Below are 24,478 nucleotides of genomic sequence, written 5' to 3'. Positions count from 1 at the left end.
ATTAGAAGTTCCGACATCTGTAGGAGGTGAACTAATGTAACACTAGTGGCAACAAAGAGAGAGAAGGAGGGCAGGGAGGGACTGAACTCAGGCGGCACAGTCCGAGCCTGGCACCTGCAGTTAAACCAGAAGCAGAACTTTTTCTGTGTCTCACTGCAGACAACTGACTTCCCGATGCACTGAGGAGCAGTTCACCATGACTCAGGAAGGGCCACGGTGGCATCCTGCATATGCTAATGAGCAGCTAGAAAATCATTAACAGCGTCGATGCTCTCTGCAATAACACATATGCTGACCTATGAAAATTCTTCATGTTTTGAGCCTTGTGTTGCCTTGCTGTATTGGGAACCGATCCCTGACATCAGTAAGCGTTTATGCACATCTTCCACAGGCGGCACTAAGAGGCAGGTCGCTTTCCAGATGCCAAGGGGTACAGCGGGAGATGTCGCCTTCCAGCAGGTGCTGGTGGGTATCCTTGTTAACCTCATCAGAGCTTTTGTTTATGAAAAGCAGCAATACCTTTAAGATAAACTGACTGGCATGGAAACCGTCAGGCTGAACTCAGAAAAAATCAAATATATTAGGTTAGGATAGGAGGTCCACAGTAATTCTCTCTCTTCTTTACCACGACCAGGAGAAGAAATACAACAGGTATCCCACGTATCAGAAAACTTTGACCTGGGATGCCGAATACTGTAGACTGAATTATAAAGTGACTACACGATGCCGGTGTTCCATTCACTTCCCCATAGGACTACTACCCCTATCAAATTTTATTACATACATATAATCTACCTCCCAATTTCTTGCTTTAAATGCACCTCTCACAAATTACATTAAATATTTCCACAGATCAAATATGTTGCTTACCATCTGAGGCAGTACAGCGTGATGCCAATTCCCAGAGGACTAACCCCATGGCATACATATCTATCCTCAAAAACGCATCCCTTTGGAAGTTTATAGCACCTTCTAGTACCTCGGGAGCCATATACCTTCGTGTACCGACCTTGAAAGACAGGAAAACATTTGTACACTAAGAACCAACATGACCACAATCACTGCTCTAGTTGGTGCCAATTATAATAACACTGTAGAGCAGTACTGTTTTTTTAAAAAAGCCATTTTAGGATTAAAATAGCCATAGTTATCCCTGCTTAAGGCTAAATCTTGGAAGTTTCTAGTATTCTTATATCCCACAGTAGGTAAGAGGAATTCGAAAAAATTGTACAGACTAGGCCCTATAAAGGATATTTATGAAGCAGGAAAATCTGAATACATTTTAAAGCAACACATTTGCGTAACAATTCAATGTATTTGTTCGCTGCCGTTCCTTAAGTTATCTAGCTGACCTAGCTGAAGATGCCCCTGCTTGTTGCAGGGGGATTGGACTACATGACCTCTAAAGGTCCTTTCCAATCCAAACTATTCTATGATTGTTTTCTAGATTATAGGAAGGCCACTATTCTTATTTTTGCATGTCGTAAGACATGAAATGTGCTTATGCTTCTCCCCATGACAAAAGCAGTAACAAAAATACCAAAGCAAAAGTAGCTACTGAAGTGCAATTTATACTGAGAAAGTTGCAAGAAACCACTTGCACAAAATTGGCTGTTAAATGAAATCTTTGGGGATATCCATTCTTTCTGGCCACAGTCAATGATGAAATTATGTATGTTCTGATTTACTCATAAGACGTGAAGTCTGAACAATATCTGCTCCACTGTTTAAACCTTCATGGTAATAGCTATGTTTCTCTTAAGCAGTGTTACTAAGGTTTTATCATTTTATCGTATGGATTTTACTTATGTTGCTCAACCATGAACTGTGAGGTTCTACCTCAAATTAAATAAACCTAGTTTTCCAGAAAAGGTAATGCTCTAAGCTCAAGCTTGTTATTGTAAAAGTACACGGTACTAATACAGCTTCTGTCGTACGACAAGTGCTTGATTAGTGCCGCTGCCATTTCAGGAAAGCAACCATTGCTAGGTCAGAAAGTTAGAGACTGGCTGCCAGTATCATGCCTCAATTTCTGAACACCTCAGAACAATTAATAAAATAGGGCAAGACCATGCTTTCTTGTCCAAATCCTCTAGTGAATGAAAATAAGGGGGGAGAGGGGCCATGTAATGAGATAGAGAGGAAGGCTGTGATCTGTAATTGTCTGAAGAATTATTTAATTTTTAGCCTGTGAGAAGCAAGCACAAATTACCACATTCCTTAAAGGTCACAGAAAATCTGGTTGATGATATAGCATCTTGTCCATGAGGAATGCCTAACCTATCGATTTCCATCCACACGTAGTTAACAGTTATATCGCTTACGTAAATAAATTGTTTACCTGTCCATGTGTATCCCCTGCAGACTTTCCAGCCTCAAACTTTAAAGCTAGACCAAAATCAGCGATACAAGCTGTAAGGTTATTTTTCAGCAGCACATTCTTGCTTTTGATGTCCCTTTCAATTTAAGGAAAAAAATTAGAGATGTAGAACATGAAATACCATATAAAATTCTAAGGAAAAATAATATAATAAACCAAAGAACATTATAATATGAAAGGCAAGAAAATTATCAGGAAGCATTCCATTTAAACAACAAAAGAATAAGAGTAAGATCTAGGAGCACACTTGCACACTTTTACTTTTATGGAAATATATAAGACAGCAACTGGAACTATCATTTTATGCTAAGTTTTGAAATATATACAGATTTCTGAGCACATACAATACAGAAATAGAATAAAAGTGTAGTTACTGCATGCTTTAATTACAACTACTTTTTGTTTTAAATAGAAGGAAACAAAACACTCTAGAAAATGAATCTTGATTGTTTCTAACAAGGAGATACATGGTTTCTTGCAGAAACAAAAAGATAACGGCTTTGATCCAGGGATTCCCATCTGTCCTGTATGTATCTCTCCCCCTCCCCCATTTGCTCCCCCAAAACAGTCAAACAGTTTTGCTCATGAAATTCCTAATTATGCAGTATCTCTATTTCTCTTTCTCTATATGCCTATCTTTCATTTTGGTTACCACTATAATTTCAGGTCCCTGCTTCTATTAATAGTTTTCTATATTTACCTAATTCAAACCCCAGCAATTACACTCAACAGGCCTAACACCACTTAGAGTAAATGTCTGTCTAAAGGCATTCAGTATTACTTAAAAGTTAGATACGTAGCGTGGTAAAGTTGTTTCAAATAGTTATAATGACAATTATTTCATATACTGCAGAGGGTACTAAAATAATTAATTGTAGAAAAAAAGAATTTATGACATTTGCCACAATCACCAAGTTCTCTAAAAAAATCAGCTAGTCAGATTTTTGCTTTGGCTGAGCAGATCTGTCTTACGAGGCGCTCTAGAATTCTGGAAGGAAGATATCACAGATTAATTATCTGAGTACTTCCTATCTATCCACGTTTCATATCCTTTACCTCAAAGTTAATATACTAAAAATCACCTGAAAGTATGTTACATATACTATACCTATGTGAGATGGCAGGTTTATGTCCATCTTTTAGCCCTGGTATATCCTCGTGAAGATAAGCCAAACCTCTAGCCATAGTTTGAGCGATGTGACATAGCTCATTCCAAGAAACCACATTAGCCTTGAGAAAGTCTGTTAATGAACCCTGCACAGCAAAAAGAAAAACAGTTACAAGATCAATTTCATGCTCTTCTACTCATAAAGAAAACTTCTAGATGGCCTCCATCATTAAAGAACACGATATGCCTGTCTGCCTTTGTTTTCTGACAGACCGTACAGCCGCTACTTCACACAACACGTTAACCTTTGCATCATCTCTAGTCCATAACGAGAATCAAGAGGCACCCACACACCACCTCAACAAGCAAAAAGCACAACCGACTCCACTTCAGTGGCACACTTGACGAGGAACTGCTCTTAACTGTCAGTACCAGAAATGGGAGCTAGACCTGAGATATGCCAATTCTTTATTCAGACAACCCTGCTTTTACTAGCATGATTTACCATCTTCCAGGGACAGAAAATTACAGGTTAGATTCACCTTCAAGAACCTCGCTGAACTGCGTACAGCCATTCTGTAGGACCTTTCATGGCCAGGTTTTCTTTTCTTACGGACCAACTACAGTGAACTCCAGTTCCACAACACAGTTTCAGAGCGAAATATACACGCCAAATAAATACAAAAAGGTAACGTGAAGTAAAAGTTATTCAACATAAAGCTCTTCTCTTTAAACTCACTTCCATAGCCCACTCTATAAACCCATTTTCATGGCTTTACACATTACCCAGTTTGTGAGATGTCACTGTGTCACATGTTGCTGTATGAAAAATGATACAAAAGGGAAAAAACGAACACAGCTCTCGAAGTGTAGTGGCTACACTTTGGAAATAAAATTAAAAAAATGTATTTTTCATTAATTAAGAGTCATCTCGGATGCCATCTTTCCAAGAGTAACAAGATTTTTAAAACTCTTAAGACAAAAACCAAATTAAAAAATGGCAATGACCTTTCAGAAAGGTAAATTAATTTGATATTATCTCTCAATTGTGAAGATCTGTCAAAAATTTTAAATAGTTGAATAGTTTTAGTCTAAATTATTAAAACTGAGGTGTAACTGGGACAAAAATGCCAGAATGAAGAAGGTAACATTCAATACTAGAAGCATGATCTACAACCTAGCCTTCACGCATTAGCCTGTTCATACTAGACAGACTTATATTTTATGAAATCTGCTACAGGTAACATCTTCCTAATGCCTCCCTGCCTGTTTCAGCATTAAATTTAAGTTTGGGGTGGTTTGGTTGGTTAGGTTTTTTTCCTCTTTGTACTTACATTCTCTGTAACATTTACATGCATTAAAAAATAATCCAAGGAGAAAATAAAACAGTGAACATTCTTAATTACATGTATTTATGTTTCTTACTGTGGTTATCACAATAGAATTGATACATAGAGTCTTATAGACTTAAATCAACTAACACAAGTTCAAATAAAACACCACCATCTCTACAAGATGGAGTGTATTTGATTTAGGCAGGTTTAGATGGAGGATATTCAAAAATATGCATTCTAAAAAGCAACAAAGTAGAATGAATTTTTGTTTGTGTTCTACAACTCCTCTATTAAGTAGAGACTGATGACAGCTTTCTCAGCTGGCTGCAAACAGATTTAAATAAACCCATATCCAATGCAAAGAGACAAACTGCAAGTAAAATTTAAAATAGTTTTTGCTTTATTTCTTAACTGATGCAAGTTCACGTTTGTGACAAATTTCTAAGGCTGGTCTTCCTCTGCCATAATCATAAAAAAAACCCGACACTGAGAACTAAACATACCTTTTCATGAAATGCTGTAATTAACCAGAGATCGACATCAATGCTGGTGCCTCTTTTCTCTGCACCAATGAACTGCAAGATATTGTCATGCTTCATTCCAGGTAAACTGTAAATTTCATATTCGTTCTGCCATGACTGCTTGTCCTTTAAACAAAAGAACACAACAAACCAAGTCCATACCATAATAATGAGAATAAAAGGTACTTTCCCCAACAGAAGTTTCCTCCTACAATTTACTGTGCACTTGTAAATGATCTGTCAAAATGACTAAAACGTGGGTTTTTCTGGCAAGACAGGATTTACTACCTAAAGGAAAGGAAGCACAGTGTATGCTATTAACATTATGAGGCTGATTACTTAAAAATTACAAATGTTTAAACTACTAACAGTATTTGTGCTACAAGCTACTGACCTAACATACAAAAATATGAAAAACTGTCTTTCTTTATGTCTATTAAATTCACGTATAGTGGAAAATAGTCTGGGAAACTTAAATTTGTGGTAAACAAATATCAACTGTTGAACACAACCTCAACTCCCACAGACACGAACCACAGAAACACAGAAAGCTGAAGATTAGAGCCGGAGTCTGTGTAATGCAATTCATTACAATTGCTTTAGTCTTAAGAGCATGGTTCAATTTTTGTATTTTATTAATCCACAAGAAGCCCATAAAGACTTAAAATTAGTTTTCCTTGATTAAAAATAATGAACAAAGTCTCAGATTTAATTTATGTTGTGCTGATGGCTAAGACCAGCATAAATACATGCCGTTTCTCCTAGAACCACCTGCAGATGTATTTATTCAGCAAGTCAACAAGTGGTTAATCATCAGAAAACACAAGCACATTTCTTCACCTCAAGTAGCAGTGGGTGTTTTTAATTCATGCAAAATCTATCCTAGTATCATCGTGTATGATCACTTCGTACTCTTTAACTAGACTGGATCTTGTAATTATGAGCACAATCTATTGTAAAAGATGGCTTTCACAGGTTGCTTGCTGGGAAGTAAATATTATTTCACTTAATTGAGACGCATGTAATTGGAACAATCACTTTACAAGTTTGCATTTCAGGACATCCCTTCTAAGTACAATTTAATTAAAAAATATTAACAAATTCTTTCTTCTCAACTGATCAAGAGATGTGTGAGAGCTCCTTAAAACTATTCATGCCAAATATGTATTTTGATGACTAGAAGTATAGGTAAGTTTCACAGAGTTTATGTTTTAATGATATGTTTGCTACATTAAAATACTTATTTTACATCCAACAGAACTCTTTCTGCATATTTTTAAGCTCAAGACGTTTCTATCTAGATTTACAGTATATACTGAAAATTCTCTAAACAAAGAAGCCTCATATTGTGACTAGAAAAGCTGGTTTAACATATTACAAGCCACACAGGACACTAAGAGCTTGTGCTTACCTGAATAGGGAATATTTTGACCGCAACATACTCATTTAGTAGTTGAGCTTTCCACACACAACCAAATCTTCCCCTAGCTTTAATCTCTAGTAACTGCAATGGCTTCAAACCCATCAGCGGTGAAGGTGGTGGTGGTCCAGGATCCTGAAATGAGGTTAAAACCGTTAATTGACTTTTCTATTATACGTGCTATCTATGATGACAGCACTGGAAATAAAGGCTCATAAACTGGAAGAGACTTGCACCATGTACCCAACCCTCCTTATAACAAATTCTCCCAAACAAACCAGAAACAAAACAGCAAGCCTCCTCTGCAGGAAAGAGAAATGAGATTGTAGAACATGCTCAAAATTAACGTGCAAGCAACAGCATAACAACAGTTACAGTATGAATCTATCTAACCAGGTGTAAAAGCAGAGCAGAAATGAAGGAAAAAAGATAATCAAGCTTTACTTGTTACTTTTTTAAAAGACAGAATTCAAATGAGCACCTTTGATACATTTAAGAGGGTGGCTGGTTTGTTTGACATGTGTGACCTATTCAATCCTTTCCTTCGACGGCCTAGTGCCTTGACTCTAAAAAGTGCATTTCCAGGTGACTAACACTGCATCCCTCAGCTCTCAGCTGGCAACAGAAGATGTCTACATCAGCAATGGGCTGGGGGCAGCAGTGCCAAGCTGAAGTGAAGCCCCTCACTACCGGCAGTTCCCACAAGCCATTGAGTTGATACCAGCTCATCTCTACTTCAAAAACTCCACTGCTTACTGGGGACATAAGGTTGCAAACCAGTATGTAGGCAGGCTGTGCCATTACAAGGTCTCCCAATACATAACATTTTCTTTTCATTCAGAAACCATTGAACCACACGCCCAGCGCACACGTTCAGCACGGGAAGCCAAGTACCAGCCCTCCAAGCCGTGCCGATGGTGGTGCGAGGAACCACAGCACCAATGCTTCAACCTACTGATCCACTTCCAGTGCTCCCAGCTTCTACTAACGTAGATAGCCAGTATGTTACTGAAACACGCATGCTTGGCTGGGTCCCAGAAACAGAACCAGAATTAAAATTTAAGATATTATCTTTTCCCATCTTACAGCAGTCGTACTTTACTGAGGGGCTAGCCCAATAATTCCTTTTCAAATACGACAACACAAGCTGGGAAGTACAATTGCAAGTGAGACAGAGCTTCTATGCAGCTATCCATATAGCCAGCAATCTTAGTGCAGATTTGAACAATTTCCCTTTCTGGGAAAGAAAATGCAACAGCTTGTGGAATATCTTGTATTTTATATTCTATACATCTCTTACATAGTCTGTATCATACATATCATCTTGAATATAACAAGTAGATTTTCTACTGTACCACCAAAGATATGCTGCTGTCTGGGCTGTCCTGTCCTCTCCTATCTACCACGTTACATTAGCCTGTACCTATGTAAGCTTCTTCCCTACCATAAACAAATGCATCAGACCATTTCCATATGCCTCTGCATCAAAGGGTATTACCCTATGCACAGAACCAGAGAAACATGATCTCTTCTGTCTGATCCCTGTTTTCCGCAGGAAAAGAAGCTCTAGTGTGCCGTGTTCACCAAGTAGAATTACCAATACACCTCCACCCTCCTTCCACCCCCTTCCCAAATTAGTTTAAACCACGATTTGTTCCTCGGTCCAAATTACTACAGAGAACTGCAAATGTCAATGCCAGCGGTGATAACGTGGGGGCAGACAGATACATCACGGATGGGAAGAGGGTGAACAGCTGCTTTTAGTGGCAGTGCAGGTCTATGGAGATCACAAAACTAAACCACGAGTCTCAATATTACATATGAAAGAAACAAACATCCAAATGAAAGTTAGGCATTGCTTTTAAATGACATCCACACCGCAGAACACAACAGAAAAAACCCCTGAAGTCTACTGTTCAAAAAAACCTCCGAAACATATGCTTGGCTTCTCTATTTTTTCCCAGTAACAGCCATAACGCTGTTTTAAAAAGAATGAAAAACACCGGAGTAGTTGCTTCCACGAAACAAATGACAGTACTCGATAGTTAAGTATTTGAGCACTTCAGTTAGCAACATAAAAATCTTGTGCATGTTAAAGACATTTTCTGAACAGCTGTGGTTTTAAGTATGCTTTACTACTGTGAGGATGGAGGCAAGTGCTTCTGTATCCAACTTAAGTTTTGAGTAGTTTAAATGCAGGAATAAAAAACTATTATCTTGTTTCTTATTAAGCAACAAATCCATTCTTCAAAAAGAACAAATTTCACTGAGAGATGGATTTATATCTATTTAAAGAAACTGTAACCTAATTCCACAAATCATTAACTGTAAAGGAAAATATAATGCTTGAAATTCAAATTAGAGGCACATTACGATACTCTCCTCAAAAAAGTATGAAATCCTTTCACAAATATTGCAGTGACACGTGCTTAAAGCAGTTATATCAAAATCACTGGCTTTAAACTAGACAAACAACAACACTGAAAATTAAGTTTAAGAGTTAAGTTTTCCCTCCCCTGCTGCCTTTCATTCAATGTCAAAGCGCTTTATGAATATTTCAGGCATCAAGGAAATCACTATCATCAATTTGTAATAGTTACAGGTGAAACTAGAAACAAGATGCCCAAATTTACTCACAGAAGTCTAGTTAAGCTTGTAAAAAACATGTTTTGTTTTGTTTGGTTGGGTTTTTTTGTTTGTTTGTTTGTTTTGTTTGTTTGGTTTTGTTTTTTTTTTAAGAATCCTGAGCACTGTGTAGCATCTGGGGATTTAACATCAGTTAATTAGAAAACTTCTTAAAGTTTTGAACCTAGTGACTTGCCAAAATATAAATAAAAGAGAATGATTTGTGGGAGGTAAAACCAAATCTCACTTTGCTTTAGAGGCTAGAAGAACATCCCTTCCTTTCCATACCCTCCACCCAAAAAACCTGCCAGTATTTTGAAGCACACTATGTGAATTTTTTCTTGACCACAAAGCAAACGACCACTTAATACTTCTCAAAGATTTAATGAAAAAACTAAAGCATCTATCACATGAGAGAAGGCAGTAACTACTCAGTAAAAAGTGGCCAGTGAAAACTGGTGCTTCTTATTTTCACATTAGATTACGATACTTTTCCTATACCTGAATTTCGTATTTCTTAGAAAAACCTGGCATTTCAAAATATTTCCCCACTACCTTATACATCAACCTCCTGTGGTTCCCTGCACATTTGCCTTTCGTGTTGAAACATTTCTATGAAGTCAAAACTTCCGGCATGCTTATGAAGCAGCAACACACACCCACACATACAAATCAAAACAAATCCTGATTTAAAATGCAAAGTATAATTGCCTTCTGTTAACATAATGAAAAAGAATAGTTTTCCTGGTTTTTTTTCTTTCCCCCAACCCCAAACAACTTTGTTAAAATCAACAGGCATTTACTCTAAAACTACAGGGACTATTTTTATACAGAAACATTCCTTGACAGTATTTTCAACTTGTTCTGCTTCTAAGCAAAAATTTTTAACGTGCCACAGGCATAATTATTTTTGTATGGCTTTTAAAAATCACCTCTGTGGTGCCAAGGATGCTGATATAATGTGAGTAAAGATATAATGTGGATATATTAGTCTAACAGTTTGCCACAGCTGTCGAAAAAATAAGGGCCCACTTTCCCTTTCCTGAGCATTCCCTGTCCCTTCCCTTGGGCTGATTGTGACCACACAGCAAATCAAGGCAATACACTACATTGCCAGAAAGCCTTTTTTTTGGAAAAAAAAAAAAAAAAAAAAACAACCCAAAACCAAAAAACCCCCATATTTATCAGGTTAGTTTAGCAAATTGCATCAGTTTGCAACAAGGTGCAGATTAACACAAGAAGCACTGCAAGGCAGAGGCAGTGGTGAGCTGCTGGCCCATGTAACTTCATCCCAAGTACTCCACCTGCTCAAAGACATGTTCTGTCCTAAATCCGGGCAGTTCACAAGGCAGCACAGCAGGAACACTCCTGCTGCACAACTGTCTACTGCCAGATAAAAAACAGAAGCAGCTACATTGGCCAAAAGCACTCGAACTGACTGTGTCATACAATGCATCATACTCAGGCAACTAAGCTTTACTCTTCCTGCAGCTCAAAGCCATTGATCGTTAAACCCATTAAGCGATCTCAAAATCAGGGACATCAAGTTATGTTGTACGCTATAAGGTTTTAAAATCTCAAACAGGGCTTTCTGGTTCTGATTTTTACAGCTGGGGTTTGCAGTCAGCTGTCAGGTACTGCATACTAGTCATACCGGAAAAAGAACAGAGGGGAAAATACTCATTAAAGAATGGTAACTCCCAGAAATAAGTTTCCTTAAGTGTCTTCAAGAATGGTTCTCAAGATCAGAGAGAAGCTTAAACATGAGACTACAACTCCATTAAAAATATGGCCAACTGAACAGATTGTTTCAAGACCTGCCCCAACACAGTCTGTCAGCCACTTGCGTTTATCTCCAGTTTTGTCTCTCATATGGCAACTGAAACAGGTGATTCATCACGTACAACAAAGGGGGTAGAAAAAAGACCAGTTATCCAAATGGGGTTGTACACAGATGCATTTCTCTCTCCTGACTCCAAAACATAAGTTCTCAAACTTCCAGAGCACATGTGAGTTTTGTGAAATGGTGCAGGATTTCCCCTTGGTTACATTTATTCAACAAGTTCTGTTGTGAATATGGCTGACAAGTTCTCGCTGGAAGAGCCTGATGACTATCTTGGTTGTTTCCTCCCTTTCTAGTTTGGGACCGGTACATTTTTAACCAGATGATCTGTAAAGTTAAGATCTAAATACAGTATAAAGGAGTCTGAATTCTTTAATTTTGTAATTACTCTAAAACGGACTACAAACTACATTTCATGTAGTACGTATCAGCTACATTTCTTTTAAATGGCAACAATTTTTCTTTTTCACCCCACAAAATCCTCTATTTTATCATACGTTGCAAACATACTCCCTAAAGTAAAGTAAACTTAGCGACTTGTAGGCAGGACACTTCAGCTTCAGCAAAACAGTCATACAAATAGAAGGAACTCTGATAACTCTCTACAGATGCAAGATATTCAGGAAAGTAAATGGCACCATTCTATTTCCTTCTAAGTTACATTTAAAAGGCATTTCAGCTATTAATTAGAGTCCTATGGAGACAACTGAAATTAAGCATTCACGTTACAACTCAAATCCTGACTTTTTCAATATTCAGTTTTAAATGCCTAGCTATAATGACCAGGTTTCTCAATTCACAGTTTTCAGTCACTAGTAGTTTCACATGAAACATCAGCAGTTTAATACAAGTAAAAATAACTTCTGGCCGGTGAGAAAGTCAAAGTAGAGACTTAATAGCGAAAGAACATTTTTCTCCAGGTCATCTGTTTCTCTGTGCTCCTCAATGACACAAAACCCACCACACCACTCAATCACAGCACAAAGACCACACACCTCAGACAGTTACAGGCATTTCACAGGTGGGAGATGACAACGGATGCCCCAAGACAGGACAGAAACGGGCAGGACACGCCGTGTGCTTCCAGGGCCACCGACCAGAGCAATACTCGCAGTCCCTGCTGCCTGGCCCGCTCCCACAGCCGGGGCGGGCATGGCCAGCAGAGCCCTTACCACTACTCCTGCGACACTGTGCTAGGGGGGCAGTGACACCACCGAGCTCGTCTGTAGTTGAGGAACCCCAAACTGACTATGCCTGCTGTATTTCACCATGAACACCTGCAGACATTTCACTCAAGAGCCAGAGAAACTACAGTACATTTGAAGGAAGCTATGAACAGCAGACTAATTCTGTATTTTTAAACCACGCATGCTTACAAATTTCTTGCCCCAAATACTGGGGAAAAAAAATATGTAAATTATACCAAAACAACTTCTTACATGTCCACAGAAAGTTCCATAACCATGAACAAACATCAATGCATCTTACCTCAATCATTATATGAAAGGCGTGCTTGTAGAGGGGGGAAAAAACACAGGCAAAAGAAATTACTATTTATACCAAGAATGGGATGAAAAAACAGCTTATAAGAAAAGAGACAAAATCAATTGTTTATGAATTAACAACAAAAATATTCACGGGGACAGCAATACTTTCTTGTACTAATAACAGATCATTTAAAATAAAAAAAATCCATCATTGGTATGTTAGCAATGAAAAATGGGTAAAAAAAGATTATTATACAGACCATTAGCTAAACTGATCTTATAATTAAAACCTGAGTTGTCCACTATAGGTGCATAAAAATCTTGTTACTACAAAACAGTATATAAACACATGCAGAAATTTAAACATTCATCCAAACAAGTTACACGAACTTATTTCTTGTTATGCTTCCAACTGTTCAGGAGAGGGCAGCGTTGTATTTTTAAAAATTCACTGTAATTAGTCACTAGCTGTGGAAAATGAAAACTTTTTAATATCTAAGTTGTAACTAAACCTTATAAACAAATAGGTCATCATACATTAGGTCTATTTTACTAAATTTAATCAATAAATATGGCATGTTAGACACATAACTAGAACAAGTGAACTTGAAAACACTATACCCAGCATATATAAAGGGAGACTACAACATTAAAGATTCTTTCAAACAAGTCACATGAGTTTACAGACTGTGGAATCAAACCCATTATAAAAACCTAAGTCCCAGAGCACTGTTACTGAAACTTAAAACACATTTTAATGACACACGCTTGTTTATGCTACTTTCACCTCTTCTTTTATTGAACAATCTCATTGCCATTCAAGCAGAAAAGCACTGAAGACACCTTTGTTCCTCCTCCTCCTGTACTTTTGCCTCAGCCATTTTCTTTGTCCTTTATAATTTGATCAGGTTGATGTTGCAAGAGCATGAAATTCAAACACTTTAAGTATTCAGCTGCAATGTAACTGCATCATCCTTTCCTTCACCCTTTGTCTCAACATACTCAGGATGCTACAGAGCTCAGGGCCAACAAGAGGCATTTCTCTGTGCTTGAAAACTGTCTAGCACACACTTAGTATTATCTAAATAATTAATAATAGAAGTGCTGAAGTATTTCTTGAAGGCCAGATTAGATGGGAGTCAGATTTATAAATACTGTAATAGAGCTTGCTGCCACTGACAGAACACTAAAGAACACACCGAAGCCCGACAGGATCACTCCTCTCACTGTTGGTCAGTAGACCCTGGAGATGAGGATAACACCCACACCAAGTCTGAAGCAGATTCTTGCAGGACCTGTACAGCCCACAAATATGTTGGGGCACTTCATAAGGGGGGGAAAACCCGCCCCCCCCACTAAACAAAAAAAACCAACCCCTTACACTGGTTTTCAGAATAGCTGATCTTCACCTTCAAATCTCTTGAGAGCTGGTGGTTCCAGCAGAATGACAGCTCTTCCACGTATACTTAGAAAAACTCCAAGTAAGATTCTGCAGACAACGTTCACAAACCACAAGCACAGTTAATGGAAGAAGTTCCTCCTCCAAGCCCCCCATATTCCTCTGCCAGAAACGGCAGCCAAGCAAAACAGAAATAATACTCAATCTGTGAATCAGATAGGGGGTGGCTACTGAACAGAATAATAGAACTATCTCTGTGTACTCCTACTTCTACTAACTCAAGTAGTCAAGAAACAGACAATAACTTAAAAAAATTAAGAAGCATCACTCCTATGAAATAGTGGTTCAACAAATATCTTTCCTGTGGATGTAGAAAAAATGTATTAGTTCTTTCAGGGCTATTTGTTATTAAAATTCTCCAGCTCCTGAGAATTACGTAAATTTCTCAGAGTTAAGGAAAAAGATACACGAATCCAACCTTTTTTGCTCTTCCTATAACGAGAAACTGCAAACATGAAACTGAGAAGCAAGAGTCCTCTCCCAAGACTCCCACTGCTCTTGAGGGGACCAACTTCCCCCATACACTAATAAATGAGACATGCATGAAAATTTTCCAAGAGATTTACGCACATCATGGACCTTCCGTTTTAAAAATCATTGTCTTTCCTTCAAGACTACAGACCACCACCTCAGTCTCTTCAATAAGAATGCAGTATCACCAGTTTAAGCAGTATCAGGCTATTACAGAAATGCAAATATGTACTTTCTTCCATCAGGAATTGATAGAACTCTTATAAATAAAAACTGGGAGTAATTAACTCCCCTCCCCAAATTAGCTATCAGATATACAAATCTATATAAACACATTAACTTCCTATTTATACTGTCTGAAAACTACTTCTATAGGTTTTATCAGGGATTACTAAAATAATTGTAACATTTGTAACTAGTTAGACCACAGAAACCAAGCAGTGTGGTCTCTTTGAAAATTTGGGTTATCCACAACCGTATTCCGAACTTCAAACATGTCACTAAAATCTTTATAAACAGGTGTTCAAAATAAGTGCAAATCATTGTATTACAAATTTATTGTCCCAGTTCCTTCATTCGTTCCTAACTAGTACTCCAAATAAGATGCCTGCTTATTCATGCAGTCCCTCATTTCTTCAGAGTGGAACATAAAATGAATTACTTTTTTTATACCTTGTGAACTGTGTAATTCTCACGCATTTAGTGATATAAAGGATTACCTGGAAGATGTCAATGTAAAACATTCAGGAGAGCATATCTGAGGATATGCAAGCTGAACTTTATTATGGAAAACTATTGAAAAGCTCCTGAAGGTAGAGTACCCGATTGCAGACTTCAGAGATGAGTATTTCAGCCTTCCTATAATTGTTCCAAAGCACTGTCTAAGACTATAATCTAAATGTGATCTTGATAATTTAGATTATTTTGAATATTACTGTTTACAATGAATGCACAGAGAAAAAATCTTCCAAGGAAAATTAAATGCAGTGCTGTAAAAGCCTTCAGTGACTTGTCAGTTGTTAAATGCGTATCTGCCAAGTCAATGTTTATGAGAATAAGACACAAAGTACTGCCAACATCCAGCCTTATCAGATGGATACTCATCTTGCACTGGCCCCTCAGACCCACATTCGACAGGTCCAATCCTAAAACTAAACCAACTTTTTAATAAGCCAGGAATAAGGTACAGCATTGAACCCATACTGTTTATAAGAGTATTCTTTCTTTGAAAGAATGCATAAGTACAAACTTGAATTTCACTATTGAATCTATTTTTTCATTTCAATTGTACTTTAATTATAAAGTTGCCTTTAGGCTGCCATTCAGGATAAGATATCAAAAATCTGTATTTGCATTTTCTTACCTCTTGAAGATTAAAAAAAACCCACCACCACCCCCCAAAAAACCAAACACAAACAAACAAAACCCAAAACCAACAACAAAACAAAACAAAAACCCCCAAACCACCAGAAGAGCTGCATTTATGTTTTGTTTTTTTAAATGGAGATAGCTCATTCCAAAAACAAAGTGAGAATTCTGGAAAGTAGTGTAAAAAAATTTTTTTTACAAGCTACCAAGTTTTAGAACCAAGTTGTTTTTTTTTTTTTTTTTTTTACAAGCTACCAGTTTTAGTTTCTGGACACCTGGCTGTATACTGAGCATTGAAAAAGCATGTACCACTACGTGCTTAGCTTTCATTTATCATACAAATTCTTCTCTCTGTTAAAAGATTTTCAGAAACTACTTGTAATAGCCCATAAATTCTTGGGGGGGGAAGAATAAAAAAAGACAGTTACAAGCTATTTACTTACTACACATTAAGGACTCCTTATCTGTAAAAACTTTCCTACTTCATTCTCACAGTGTCCCTGTATTTGTGGGGTTTTTACCTTTAATCAACCACATCATGGTTGTGCCTCACAGTACCACAATCAAAGGACATATAGTACCATATCTTTCTCTTGCCTCATTTAGCTAATGATTGGCATAAATTATAGAAGAAATTATTAGTCCTGAAGATATGAGATGCAGTATTAAAGAATGTGAGATCATGCACACATTTAGCAGTCCAATCTTGAGATCATTCAGCTATTCCTTTTTAATACCAACATTGCCATTCATTATATGTTAATCATTTATTAACTACTGATATGTACGCAACCTTAACTCCTTCCTAAGCAGCCACAAAATGGTTTTTTTTTAACGTCTTCCTCTTTCTGAGCTCCAGATTTTCTTTGTTAATGAATCTCTTTTCCCATTTCATAAAAGCGCCTAGCTTCTTCTCCATATAATTTTCAAGCAGCTACTAGTCTTCCTAGATCTAGAGTAAGTGCTTGTAAGAACACCTCTCCCTTTCCTATGCTTCGTTTTTCAAGTGTTATAATGTCTCTATTAAAACACATGTAACTACAACTAGAAAAAAAAAAAAGTGGTTGGAAAACAAAACCAGAAAAAGCCTGAACTCTTGATTTGATTTCTTCATTCCTCTTCAGTAGCCAACCATGATTTTCCTAGTGTGGCAAAGGGATAAAGATTACCCCAGAAATTTTAAGTGCACCAGGTAGATTATTTGATGTGCTAAAAATTTAGAAAATAAAAACAATAAATCAAAATCTTCTCCAATTTCAACCATAAAAAAATTCCCATTACTAATTACCTTTACGTTTTTTCGAAAACAAACCATTCAAGTTACACACACGCACTCACCAAACTCCTTGGCACAGGTCTGGTGGCCTGGACCAGATGTCTGAGGTTAAAAACTGCATCAAAAACAGTGCTTGTTTTATGTTCTTTTCCTATCAGTTTTCCATCACAGACTGCTACACATGCAGTCAGACCTGCAGTCAGTAGTTCAGAATAGGTCTTGCATCAGCCACTGCTAGAGATTTTCCTCCTTCATCATTGTTCTCCTCACATTACATGATACTGTTTTCAATTCTAATTTCTTACAGCTGAAACTGAAATATCAAAACTGTGACATAGCTACAAAGATCTATTCATACTTGGGTGTCTTCAGGAAAAGATACACTGAAAAAAGGCTATCATGATGTGGTAGCAAAGGGAGCCATACCAAAATCACAAGACTATTTTTTTTTTACTCAAGAAAAACTTTTGAGACCAGAAGGTTAAGATCACTGTCTCTTTATATCTGATATATGTGCTCTAATTATTCTTACATTTTTGGTTCAAATAGCATGTGACTTTGAAAACAAGGGATATTTTCCATATATATAATAGGACCAGTGAGGTTCATCCACATGGGATAAAAAAAACCAAACCAAAAAACCCCCAAAAAACCAAAACCCAAAATGAAAATGAAGGCTATATATATAAAAGATTATTGTGCTCAATACAGGGAATACTGGCTGAAGAGCTCAAAGGAAGTGATATACAGGAGGTTAAAAGCAGAAGATGCAGTCATATTTTTCAACCGTGTAATCCTCCTCTCTGAGAGGAGAAAGAAATGGCAATTCCTAGCAACTAATCTTGCTTTTATGGACACATTAATTAATAGATTGGATCTGTCCGTTTCAAGTTTTTTAATTTTTGGTAACACCCAACAGGCGTAGATCAGGGCTTTCTTGTGCTTAGTGATTAAAAACACAAGAATCTTTGACCCGAGTAATTTCAAACATTTCAGAAGAAAGTACAAAAATAGGTTACGAAGACATTATGTGAATCTGTAAAGCTTTTTTTCAACCCTCTCAACATATGACTCTTATTTTAAAAACAACACAACAAAAAAAGCAACTCTGTGATTCAGTAAGATATTCATAAACTTGGGCACTCAACAAAAGAAGTACAAGAGGTTAATCTCTCTTTGCACAGAATGGATGTAGAATGTTGGGAGCCACAGTTCTGTGAACTGATAAAAAACAAAAGCGTTACTTGTGTCAGTTCCGCTATAAAATAGGTTACGGTCCTATCTATCGGATGACAGAGTGGTAACACCACAGTTGCAATTAGCATTGACTGACAACTCTGGCCCAAGCTCAAGAGATGTAAAAAATAAATGAGCATAACATATCAACTCCTTGCCATCCGCATTCGTACTTCTACCAGAGATATTAGTAGGACGCTGCGGAGCAATCTGAACTACACTGAATTTGAGAGTGAACGCCTCTGTCCACAACGACAGCATTTTTTCATTTTCAGTATACCTGGTGCTTATGAGTGAAAATTAACCAGGTGAAAGTAACTCTTTCTACATATATATCTCTATACACACCAATTCAAATACTAATCCATTTTTTGGTAAATTTGAACAAACAGGAATATGTTTGCTGCATGACTAAATCAAATACAAATAAGAAAATGACAGTTCTTTCAAACCATTTTACACATACATATACCTGTTTAGCAAACTTACATTTGTTAATAACTCATCTAAGAATTTAAAAAGTGTCTGATTTTATAAGATCTGACAGCTTTAACTAGATAGCTCCCCACACAAATAAATGAGGCATGCAGTTAACAGCACCAAGAGACAAGGAAGTGCATAAGCCAAGACTAAAGGGAGTGGCAGGAGCAACCACAGGTCCCTGCGCTGGCAGCAGCACCTCGGAGCACCCAGCTCTGCCATGGCTGTCCCGGACACCTTCAGGACCCACTAAACACTTCTCACTCAGATACCAACAAGGAGCATCTCAGCAGTTACACCTTAGTCTACTAACCCCCTTGAACCCTCTACCCAATACCTGAAAGCAAGCCAGAATGAAACACGGAAGGAGCAAACAAAAATATCTACTGCTTTCCTATCTTAAACCAAACATATTAACTAATTCTACTACATGAAATTTTAAAATAATGATCTGTACGTTCCAAGGGAATATAAAGTTAAGTTAATCTACAGAGCTATGAACTGAGTTCAGTTTGTGCAGGAACTGCCTGCGCACACTGTGAAACAATTTGACTTTCAAAAGAAAATGAAGTTGTTTGCATTTTCTCAGATGTTTGTCCTTTATATTTCACTACAGGTTCAAAAATTCCTTCTAGCGTATTTCTTCCTTTTTTTTGAAATATTCCAAACAATTTCCTTCCCTTTTGCTCTCCATTTACTTATCCCTTCTCTTAATCCTTCCAAAATTTCTCATTCTTCATTATTTCCTCATTTTTATTTTCTACTTATTCCTCAACTATCCTTTAATTTTTGATGAAAGTTTAGGTGCAGTTCACCCTGGTACTAAGTATTCCCATCGCCTTCTGGGAATAAACCAGGTAAAATGAGACAACCTTTATCTCTATCTCACACAGAGAAGTCCCTGTTTTCTGGTGAGTATCTGCTATACATCTGAGCTATCCATTCTACTGTTTGCTACAGAAAGATTTAGAAGAGAATCCATTTGCCTACAAACTCGACTCATGCGCTAATTATTAAATATAATATTAATATTTAATATATTAATGCATAAATATTTAAATGTTTGTTTAGTGGTTATAAAATTACTAATACTTTTCCCTCGCTTCCTGCTTCCTCTGTCTCCTGTTCAAATCAGCTGTAATCAAATTTAAAGTGGGAAATACTGCTCTGCTGCATATGGGAGAATATTTATACATTCTATTTCCATAATAATCCCATTTAGTTTTTCAGGAAGAAGTAGCTTTTCCTGACTTTCCACAACAAACCTTAATGCCTATTCACCAGAAGATAAGAAAGTGTTATTACACCATAATTAGCTCAAGCACCAACATATACTTATCCCAACAGATACAATCTGAGCATTAACAAAACAGGTTATTATCCTATTTATTAAAAATTTATGACGTGTCCACTCCTGTACCAAACAAACCATGCAAGAACTGAACCGCAATAAAAAGACTGAAGAATATAAAAATTCAAATTCTTGGTATCTTGCACATATTTAACATTTGCTTGCTTTTCTATCGCTTTAGCCATTACTTGATTTTTTTAAGTCTAGAAAGGAAATCACACGCTGAAAGGAAATCACATGCTGAAATTATTCACACAACCAGCAGTTATGAATTTCATCTTACAGTGAAGGCTACCAGGTTGACATAAAGTCCCAAATCCACACAAATTGAGATGGATGAAATAATTATGCTAACAGATTGCATGAAGTTTGAGGATCTGCAATACTTTCTGCAAGGACAGAAAACATACTTTTTTCCTCTAAATTATGTTCTTTTTGTTTAGCAAGAGCATATGCCCACTGTCTCCCCCCAAATTCTTCTCATCTATTACTACAAAGCTGAAAATAAAACAATTTTATTTATCAACCATAGGCAATACTCTTTCCTGGAAAACCCTGAAGTCAAGCAGTAACACTGCAAGTATCACAGAAGCTGGCAGTACGGAATCAATCCTTTTTAAATGCAATCCTGCCATAAATAACAAGTGTTTTAATTTTATTCAATCATAAATAGCATCACCGTATCACCACTGCACGAGAGGCAATGTATTCCGAGTGGTCACTACAGTGAGTTAGGAAGCTTAAATTCAATTCCTACTGCAAAACCCCAAGTGTTGTGGGACCCTGGGCAAGTCATTTATCTCTCCATTTCCACTACCACATTTTGTTCATCTTTGTTACTTCAGCCTGAAGAATTTCTGTCTTAACTCTTTTCATAAAAGCCTTCTGATCTCAATTGAATCTCTAGACATAACTGAAGGAAGAGGGTTTCTAGTATTAACACTAATTACACCTACATAATCAGCTGGAGCTTAACAGCAGGAACTATGTACATGCTGCCAAAATAGGTTTGTTTTGATGCAACACAGCCAGTTTTCATTTCAAATTTGGAGACCACAATCTCATAACATTTTCTAAGTAACACGCACACACTGCTAAAAACTGAAACATTTCAAAACAAGACACAAAATACATAAACAAGTAAGAAGAAAAAGGTGACAGGAATCACAGCAAGGCCATGAGCTGAGCTAAGCCCTGGAACTGTGCTTCAGCTGAAAATTTTCTTTATATTCCTTTAACTGATACCTGTATCCCAGTTCCATGCCTTTTTTAAAAATAGCTAAGCTTCTGCTAGTTACTATTTTCTATTCACTGTGAATTGCCATTACGAATTATCACCTCTCTTTCACTTTTAAGCTAAGGACTACATAAAGTTCAACTGTAAGCACCTGAGCACAGCTGTACACAACTTTCAGACAAAGTAGTTATTTTAACTACGTGGGAGTACAAACTTCCCACAGCTGTCCAGCAACACTGCACCTTTGCCATCTACAGTTTTGTGTTTAGTTTTTCTCTTCCCCCCTGCCCTGATGTGTAAAAACATTAAGTAGTTGCTCATACATGCAGAGACCAATTAAATAGCCATGTCTCCTGTAATTAAGTAAAGCTTAATTTTCTGCTTTTGCGGATAGCAAGCATTAGCACCTCTAAACCAGGAAAGTAATAGACAACTTCAGCCATGAGACAGATGCACATCCCCTTTCTCTCCTCTCCTCTATAGAAAATGGTTTTACCATTCAAAAAAACCCCAAAATCATAATTCAGTGACTTACTTGGGTCGGAACGAGTACTGGAGGATACGCTAGCTTGTGATGTCTGTACATCCAAAATGAAAAGAGCACAATCACTGCAATTCCCATTATAGGCACCAATGAATAAAGCAAGGTATTGAACAGAGGTGGCTTAGGTGTAACAGGATTGGAAGTTGCTGAAGAAAATAAAAGAAGACACAGCTTTTAAGAAACAAAAATCATCCCAGCATTTGAAATGTCTAGGCACCCTGATTTTTTAAAAATTCTTGCCATCAGCACAATGGGCTAAAAATACTTAATTAAATAGCATACTGTAAAAATACAGGCACATATTTAAAAGGGCAGTACTTTGAAAAGCACAGAAATAACTTAGATCCCCGGATTCACACATCAGCACAGCTAATTTTTTTGTGCTTCTAAGCTCTGTCTATCTACAGTGTGTAAGAGGTGTTTGCATTTTTAAAAGATGGCAATAACGCAGTACCTAATGAATGAAAAAAAAATACAGAGATTTAGTCTTTGGAATGTGTATAATAAGGTGTCATTAATAAGAAGAACAGGCCAGAAAAAAGATCTGTCAATGTTTCTATGCACGGTTGATTTGCTGAAAGTAAAGGTTGTCTAGCTTGAAGACACTCCCACACGACCTCAAGAAAGACTCCAGAGAAACCCTGTTTCTGGGGCAGCTGGCACACGCAGGGACAGTGACAGGCCCCTGGGGCAAAAAAATTTCCTGAGTGAAGAATGTTGATTACTGCCTTTGTCAGTGATACTGCTAAAATGACAAGAATATCTCTTGGGTCAAAGGCTATTTTAATCTCATAGAAAATGTTATTTAATTTCATAAACAATTTCCTCTGGCTATTTGGTAGAAGACTTTTGCTGTTTTCAGTTCGGTTATTAACATCAGTTTTCCAACAACAATTAGGCTCTTGACTGGAAGAAGATACGCAAGAACAATCAAATAATCTTTTAGTTATTGTTTTTTAAAACAATTATTTGTTAAGTCTGGCTATCTGACTTTCTTTGTAACCTGAGAGGAAATTCTTCCCCCCTTTTTAAAGGTTAGTGTGTCAAGAGAAATTCAAAGATCTAATTAGTTTAAGGAAATAGTGAGAGCATTGTTTCAAGAGGAGGAGTGTTCACGGGCTGGTACATGTATACACGGATGATACGGCTTTTAGCCCAATAATTTATAGACACTTACAGAAGTTTAACTATACAATTAAGGTAAGATTTGACAGTAACCTCTGTATATTAAAACAGCCAATTATTGCAGATTATCCCTCCTTCTCACCCTTAGAAAAGAGCTGAAATATCTTTTATCAATTTAAAATTACTTCTAGTAGACCTTTCAAAACTGAAGAAATGAACTGGCAATTTTCTAGGCTCTTTATGTGAACGCACACAGCGCTCTATCATCTGGGAATTGGAAACCTTCCGGCAGGAAAAACTGACCACAACATTTTGAAAAGTCTTATGTCCTGAACGTGCACAATATTAAATATTTTTGAATTCTGCTAAGCAGCTCCTTGATAAATGCGTTAGGCTGACTTACGTTGCGTGACTTCCATTTCTGGAAAATAGAAAAAGCGTTCATTACACATGTTGCCTTCACAACAGCAGAAAAACACTTCAGGGCTGTCCTTCTTCTCGATGCAATCATTCCTATAAAAGATAATGATAAAAAAAACTCATTAATCCCAAGTTGTTGGGGGTTTTTGTTGTCTATTTGGGGTTTTTTTTGTTCAAGAGAAAACACACATATTTAAAATTTAAAGTGACCTTCATTAAATCATTCAGGACAAAATACTACCCAAATAAGAATTAAATGTAAAGAAACAAATTAAAATTTTGTTATCTTGTACTGCAATGAAGCATAGTACAATCAAAACCGCACTTTTTTGCTGTTTTTAAGACAAAGTCAAAAGAAAACCACCAACAGGATACTGAAGAGCAGCTCATGATCTAGATTTAAACAGGACAAACAAATGATCAAACAGCTTGTGTTTAACCATAAACTCTCAGTACAGGGTTGCATGGGTTGGAGGTAAGTGGGAAGGAGAATTTCTAAATTATTTATTTTACTTTTGGAAAAAAAGATACGATTTCTACAATTTCCCCTGCTTACATTATGCTCTGGGACAGGGCTTATTTCACTCAATGAATTAACCGCAGGAAAGAAGTTCTATTAACAAATAAGCTGAAACTATTCCAGTCAGCAAAGAAAAACTGGCATCACGCAGGAGACAACTTGACAGCACAAAGAGAAGAATTTGAAAATCCTGCAAAAATAATTGGTGATTCTAAATACAGCTAAAAACTGTCAAAAAAGTTTTAGGTTCACCTTCAAAAATTTGGGTTATTT

At 37.0% G+C, this 24,478-nt stretch overlaps 1 protein-coding gene across 4 annotated transcripts in view; it reads right to left on the bottom strand.

Annotated features, from left to right (window-relative positions):
- The window catches only part of ACVR2A (activin A receptor type 2A), a 71,404-nt gene that overhangs the window by 6,613 nt on the left and 40,313 nt on the right, over positions 1–24,478 (bottom strand). For 3 of the 4 annotated variants that reach the window (XM_055718101.1, XM_027814727.2, XM_027814733.2), the window contains exons 4-11: positions 23,669–23,778; positions 22,132–22,286; positions 12,720–12,743; positions 6,755–6,898; positions 5,326–5,469; positions 3,489–3,634; positions 2,342–2,456; positions 871–1,009 (exon numbers count right to left, since the gene is read on the bottom strand). In XM_055718101.1, the coding sequence (XP_055574076.1) occupies positions 871–1,009; positions 2,342–2,456; positions 3,489–3,634; positions 5,326–5,469; positions 6,755–6,898; positions 12,720–12,743; positions 22,132–22,286; positions 23,669–23,717 (916 nt within the window). In that variant the 5' untranslated portion in view covers positions 23,718–23,778. The remainder of the gene's footprint in view (positions 1–870; positions 1,010–2,341; positions 2,457–3,488; positions 3,635–5,325; positions 5,470–6,754; positions 6,899–12,719; positions 12,744–22,131; positions 22,287–23,668; positions 23,779–24,478) is intronic. The other variant, XM_005433170.4, reaches the window with a different exon arrangement.

This window comes from Falco cherrug, chromosome 8 (genome assembly GCF_023634085.1).
Source record: "Falco cherrug isolate bFalChe1 chromosome 8, bFalChe1.pri, whole genome shotgun sequence".
In the NCBI taxonomy this organism is placed as follows: domain Eukaryota; kingdom Metazoa; phylum Chordata; class Aves; order Falconiformes; family Falconidae; genus Falco; species Falco cherrug.
This window is presented reverse-complemented; position numbering and strand designations above follow the sequence as displayed.